This window comes from Cyclopterus lumpus, chromosome 21 (genome assembly GCF_009769545.1).
Source record: "Cyclopterus lumpus isolate fCycLum1 chromosome 21, fCycLum1.pri, whole genome shotgun sequence".
Classification (NCBI taxonomy): Eukaryota; Metazoa; Chordata; class Actinopteri; order Perciformes; family Cyclopteridae; genus Cyclopterus; species Cyclopterus lumpus.
In genome coordinates this window covers 3,826,529-3,833,827 of record NC_046986.1, presented here as the reverse complement: position 1 = coordinate 3,833,827, position 7,299 = coordinate 3,826,529, and the positions used below count along the sequence as shown (strand labels likewise).

Sequence of the window (7,299 nt, the reverse complement as noted above, 5' to 3'; positions counted from 1 at the left end):
AACTCTGAACGTCTGGCAGAGGATCCTGTCCGGGAGGTCTTCAACTCCCACCTCCGGAAGAACTTCTCACAAATCCCGAGGGAGGCTGGGGACATGGAATCCGAGTGGACCTTGTTCAAAGCCTCTATTGTGGACGCGGCTGCTCGGGGTGTTGGCCGGAAGGTCATCGGTGCCTGTCGTGGCGGCAACCCGAGAACCCGGTGGTGGACACCGGGGGTGAGGGAAGCCGTCAAACTGAAGAAGGAGGCCTTTCGGGCCTGGCTGGCCCAGGGGTCTCCTGAAGCAGCTGACGGGTACCGGCGGGCCAGAAGGGCTGCAGCGGCGATGGTCGCGGAGGCTAAAACTCGGGCATGGGAGGAGTTCGGGGAGGCCATGGAGAAGGACTTTCGGTTGGCCTCAAGGAAGTTCTGGCAAACCATCCGACGGCTCAGGAAGGGAAAGCAGGGTCTACCCCAGGCTGTTCTCAGCAGGGGGGGGGGAACTGCTGACCCGGACTGGGGACATCGTCGGGCGGTGGAAAGAGCACTTTGAGGAACTCCTAAACCCGGCCAACATGTCCCCCGGAGAGGGGGCAGCGCCGGAAGACTTTGGGGTGGATTCACCCATATCCCTGGCAGAGGTCGCTAAGGTAGTCAAAAAGCTCCTTGGTGGCAAGGCGCCAGGGGTGGATGAGATCCGCCCTGAGATGCTGAAAGCGCTGGACATTGTTGGGCTGTCTTGGTTGACACTCCTTTTCAGTGTCGCATGGGGGTCGGGAACAGTGCCCATGGACTGGCAGACCGGGGTGGTGGTTCCCATCTTCAAGAAGGGGGACCGGAGAGTGTGCTCGAACTATCATGGTATCACACTGCTCAGCCTCCCGGGAAAAGCTTATGCCAGGGTGCTGGAGAGGAGGCTCCGACCGCTTGTCGAACCTCAGATTCAAGACGAACAGTGCGGATTCCGTCCCGGTCGTGGAACAGTGGACCAGCTCTTTACCCTCGCAAGATTACTGGAGGGGTCCTGGGAGTTTGCCCAACCAGTTTACATGTGCTTTGTAGACCTGGAGAAGGCTTTCGACCGGGTCCCTCGGGGGTTTTTGTGGGGGGTGCTGCGGGAGTATGGGGTGCCGGACCCGTTGGCACGGGCCATCCAGTCTCTGTACGCCTGCAGTAGGAGCTGTGTTCGTCTCGTCGGTAGTAAGTCAGACACGTTCCCGGTGGGTGTTGGCCTCCGCCAGGGCTGCCCTTTATCACCGGTCCTGTTCGTGACCTTCATGGACAGGATATCTAGACGCAGCCAGGGGGCGGAGAGGATCCGGTTCGGGAGTCTCGGGATCGCCTCTCTGCTGTTTGCGAATGATGTGGTCCTGTTTGCCTCCTCGGACCGTGACCTCCAGCATTCACTGGGGCGTTTTGTAGCCGAGTGCGAAGCGGCAGGGATGAGAGTTAGCACCTCCAAATCTGAGGCAATGGTGCTCTGCCGGAAACCGGTGGATTGCTCCCTCCAGGTGGGCAAACTGCCTACCCCAAGCGAAGGACTTCAAGTATCTCGGGGTCTTGTTCACGAGTGAGGGTAAGGTGGAGCGGGAGATCGACAGGCGGATCGGTGCGGCTGCAGCAGTAAAACAGGCGCTGTACCAGTCCGTCTTGGTGAAGAGGGAGCTGAGCCGGAAGGCAAAGCTCTCCATTTACTGGTCGGTCTACGTTCCAACCCTCACCTATGGTCACGAACTCTGGGTCGTGACCGAAAGAACGAGATCTCGGATACAAGCGGCCGAAATGAGCTTCCTCCGTAGGGTGCCCAGTCTCAGCCTTAGAGATAGGGTAAGGAGCTCGGACATCAGGGGGGAGCTTGGAGCCGAGTCGCTGCTCCTTCGTGTCGAAAAGAGTCAGCTGAGGTGTTTCGGGCATCTAGTCAGGATGCCTCCTGGACGCCTCCCATTAGAGGTTTTCCGGGCACGTCCAACTGGTAGGAGGCCCCGGGGAAGACCGAGGACACGCTGGAGGGATTATATCTCCCGGCTGGCCTTGGAACACCTCGGGATCCCCCAGAATGAGCTGGAAAGTGTTGCGGGTGAGAGGGAAACCTGGGTCGGCCTGCTGAACCTGCTGCCACCGCGACCCGACCCCGGATAAGCGGGTGATAATGGATGGATGGATGGATATATCATTTTTAAAAAGCATTCAAAACAGGATTTGAATATATGTATATTTTAAATATAACTAAATGCTGTTTCTAGAGCAGTGACAGCAATGTTTATACAAGCAAAGTCACTATATAAAATCAATAATAAACCTGGCTGCAGAGATTTTCTCCCAATAAGACATTAATGAGGCCAGACATTTGTGAGGTCAGCCAATGATGATGGGCAATAAGGACTGACTCCCAGTCGCAGTTCTAGTTCATCCAAAAGGTGTTGGGTGGGGTTGAGCTCAGGGCTCCGTCCAGGCCAGTCAAGTTTCTCCACACCAAACAAATCAGTTATGTAGCTTTGTGCATGCGCACATTGTTATATTTAACCTGAAAAGGGTCTTCCCTAAACTGCTGCCACACAATTTGAAACCCACTGTTGTCTAAATGTATGATGTGGAATAAATACTTTCCTAATATGGAACTTAGGAACTGAGACCAAATCCCAAAAATGCCCCAGATAAAAAGCAGGCCATCGACAAAAGTTTGACATACTTCTACCACTACAGTACCTATACAGTATCAATACAAATAGTGTGACCATTTATTGAATTAGATCTAATTGTCACAGAACCTTTTGTTTTAAGTAAATACAACTTGGTACTGAACTAAACTTAATTACATCTTGTGATATTTGTTTGAAAGATGCAAATATATAATATAAGTGAAATAAAGTAGAGAAGGAACTTAATGTGTGTTTAAATTTAAATCCAGTATTTTGTGTTTTCAAGAATGAATAGTTTGTCTCTTCAGCTGTTATCAATCAGCTTAATCTTGTTAGTAGCCCTCTTTTCTGCAGGTCAAATTATGGTACATGGGAAACTTGGAAGTGTAAGCTTACTATCTTATATCATTTTAAATAGTCATTTGAGTAATGTTATAGGTATTAAAAAAAATTCAGCCCTTTTATTTAAAATAATATTTATAAACATACTGTATGTCTGCCATACTGTATTGGCGACAAAAGGTGTCAGCGAATAGCCCAAAATATATGAAAAGATAATCCACTGCTGTAGCATCAGACTTTAGAGCAGCTTCTGTGAGACTCCTAAATAGTATACACTCCTCATATGGTTCTTTTTCTGTGTTTTTATTCTGCAGGAAAATGGAACTACAATATGCATTTTGTTGCACAACTCTGTTGTAAAATAACGATAAATAACTTGGTAATCTGGCAAACTGTTAAATATCCATTGTCCTGAACGTGTTGATGACTTATCATGAGATGGTGATTTAATTTAAATTAACATTATATTAATGTTGCTGCATGTAAAAATAGTTTTCTGAATCATGCCTGAAGGTTTTGATGAAGCAAATATTTAGATGTCATTGGGCATGTCAAATAACTTTTTTAAGCATAAAGGTAATCATTAGCTGGTTTGATCAAACTGATTTTCTGAAACCGTTTTCCTCTGAGCACAGAGAAACACTTCTATCATTGTTATTATGTTTTTGACATTGCAAAAACAATACATTTCTTCCTTGATTGAAATGTATGAACCTGTCACAAGCTGTCATCCCCAAAGGATTTCCGTTTCGTACTTAAAGCCATGACATTTGTATTGTCAATAGAACAGTTTAGAATCTAAACTGTACCACATTGTTCTTTGACTCTATAACTTAAAAAGTCAACATGAAAAAATGTAGAGTTGCAATGTTTTTAATGTCAACATTTTGTTACAAGCATGTCTGATTTTTGAGAGTTTTAGGCCATACATGATTGGATTTAGAAGAGGCTGAATTATCACTACATACATAGACAAGACGACACACAGTGGATATGGAACAGACAACAAGTCAAATCTCTGGGTGACCAAACTGTAAAAACAAGCAAAGACAAAACTAATGAGTGAAACTAAATGTGGAGTGCAGGTCTCAAAAGCCTTCATTTTGGTCTCTTTGGAAGCTTTCAAACACACAGACAAAATCCTCACATAAGTGAATGAAATATAACAGACAGGACCAGCAACTGTGAAAACGAGGCCAAACACCAGGTCGTGAATAAGTGACACTGTTCTGTCTGATGAACAAGAAAGTTCCACTACAAGGTGGTGGGCACAAAAGACTTTGTTGATAACAGCCCTGCATCGCTTTATACGAATAGTAAAGGACAATAAGACTCCCACCTCTATAAAAGAAACAATCCAAATGACAAGAATGACCTTTTGCACTATTTGTTTAGTTAGGATGGCATTGTAATGTAAAGGCTTGCAAATACATACATATCTGTCATACGCCATTATTGTTAATGTTCCAAATTCAACAGCTACATATGTATGAATGTTGAATATTTGAAGGAAGCAGGAAATGGCAGAAATCTCATGAGTCTCTGACAAAATTTGCACCATCAAGCATGGCAACAAAGACGTGCTGCCGTATATTTCATTAACAAACAAACTACACAGGAAAAGATACATGGGCTCATGCAGATTTCTGTCCAGATAAATAATGACAATAAGAACTGTGTTGGCAAAAATAACTGATAAGTAAAATAGTAATGCCAAAGTGAAATACAGGTACTTCAAGTGTCCAATGTTACCATACATAGCCAACACAAATGACACAACCTGCGTTGAGTTCTCCATTTGTCCAGTAATAGGACACAAGAAGCTTCGACAGTGGATACATTCAAGGACATAACATATTGTCATAGAAAACCATAGTTCTTTGAGTAATTAACACAATATTTTTAGTATACAGTCCTATACCAAAACATGTCCAGAATACCTGTGATTTGAAAAAATCCATTAAACAAACACGAAGATTAACAAATGTGTGTGATAGCCAGTTCCGAACAACTATTTCACTTTGTGAAACATGACTGTGATTTTCTATAAACAATGTTGCCATAAAACTTATATCCCAGTCATATCATAGATGAAATTCACCAAACACTGCAAACTGCTATGACCTCCCCTCCCTACTGAGACCGACAGAAGCAGTCGGTGTATTTTTATACTGACGTTCAAGCAGACAAACAAACATGACAAGCAGTAAATTAAACCAACCACAATTAAAACTGATCTATTTTTTCATGAAAATGCAGCCATGTATGGATGTAGCAAACACAAGAGGTGGAACCGAGTTGTTGTTTTGAAAGTCAAAAAGTAAGTATGAAGTCATGACACTGTAGTGTAGTCACCAATAGGCAAGTCCCAAATCAGGGAGAAGTCCAGGCCATGACACCGCTTGTGGACCTGCCTATCCCGTCTACATATTTCTTATTAAGCATCCTGGGGTCTTGTATATGAGTGTTCGACCAATTGGGAGACGGAAGGACAGATAAGTGATGGGAGCGCTGCACTGAACTGTTGTGGTAAAGAGGAAGATGAACACCTGAATGTGAGGTTCTCTAAATGTCCACCTTCATCGATGATCATGAGCGTATAGGGTCCCTGATTTATGTAGACTGCCATGTCCAACTCAAACGTGTTATTCTGTGGTCTACACTTTCCATTGTCAGCTATCCAATGATGCGGCTCGTAGTGCGTGAACATTAGTTTATTCTGTGAAAACAAAAACAAACCAAATGATATCCATATGCAATGATGGTCTATCAAAAACAGACTTTCTGCTGATAATAACTTAATTATAGTTGACAAACTGTGGTCAGAAAAAATATTTGCTCATCCTGCTCCATCGAAGCTTAACTTGCACTAAAGGAGTCAACCTAAAATGATCCAATAGCAAGTCAGACTAAAAGAGTTTCTATCTTAATAGGACACAACACACATCAAAGCACATTCCTCAACATGCTCAATTCATTCTATTGTATAATAATGACCATTTTAAAGGGTGTAACACTATTTTCTTTTGCAATGATAATCAAATACAAAAACTGTAAACAGTAGAATATGGGTCTGATGGTAATGACAAAGAAAAAATAGATGTAAATGAATCTCCCCCATAGAGGAGCAGGTTATCCCCTCCTAAAGCTGGGCCCAGGAGTGCAGCTGTTGGGTAAGTGTTAAGGCTTATACTGCTAGCCCAGTTGGGCTCAACCCAAATAATTACGTGAGGCTTTAGCAATGGAGGCACACCAACCTTGAGGATAGGCACAGGGGTCTAGTGTGGTGTCAGTTGGAGGGGCCGTCAGAGGAAGAGGCCATGGCATACTGACCTCTGGATAAACTGGTAACCAGGTATGTATGTGTGGTGGTGGGGCGTGGTTGAGCTCAGTTGCAGAGGGCACAGAGTGGGGCACTGTTGTGCCTCAGCTGGACTTGATCGGGTTTCTTGTGTCTATCCCTGTATAAACTCTAGTAGGGATGAAGTACCAAGGGGCCTTTGTGGTCAAACAACGACTGTGGGATGTTGACTACGAGGTGGTGCGTTCTTACAGGGGCGGAGCAACACAGATCTACCACCTTAACCTCCTAAAAGCATGGAGAGAGGCGGAGTCTGTTTCTCTGGTGTCCGTTGTATCTGAGAGAGAGGAGCTGGGGCCTGAGGCTCCTTTTGTAAAGCCCATCTCTCCGGGACCCAGAGAACAGACATTGCCCAGTTGCAAGAGCAGTTATCTGCCCCATTGTTCTTGTTGTCAAGAAGGATGGGGCTACACGGTTCTGCTTGGACTATAGCAGGGTGAATAATGTCACGATTCGATGCTTATCCAATGCCCCGGGTCGAAGAACTCCTGGACCGACTGCACACTGAGCGTTTCTTTATGACACTGAATTTAACCAAGGGCTACTGGCAGATTGCTCTGCCGCCAGAGCCTAGAGAAAAGACGGCCTTCTCCACTCCGTTTGGTTTGTACCAATTCACCACGCTTCCCTTTGGGTTGTTCGGTGCCCCAGCCACTTTCCAACGCCTCATGGACCTCAAGACAAACAGGATTCTTGTCACAGGCGACAGGGTACGAGTGTCTTTAAAAATGCCTTGGTTTGTGTGAGGCGTTAGTACACTGTGTAACCTGAGCTGGAGGCAACATTTAAAAGTCTCATTTTCCTTTTGTGTGTGTGTGTGTTACAATATATGTCACTGCAGCCACGGTAACAGACACACAAAGCACCGACTCAACCTAGCAACTGGGATTTAACACACACACACACACATGCACACACATATACACACACATACACACACACACACACACAGAGGGCAGCCTTTGTAAAGGGGACATCA

General features: G+C 45.2%; 1 protein-coding gene across 1 annotated transcript; it reads right to left on the bottom strand.

Annotated features, from left to right (window-relative positions):
• Window positions 1-3,800: 3,800 nt before the first annotated feature.
• On the bottom strand, window positions 3,801-4,757 carry LOC117750496 (olfactory receptor 52L1-like). The gene has a single exon (XM_034561737.1). It carries the CDS (start codon window positions 4,755-4,757, stop codon window positions 3,801-3,803), a length of 957 nt encoding a protein of 318 aa, XP_034417628.1.
• Window positions 4,758-7,299: the final 2,542 nt, after the last annotated feature.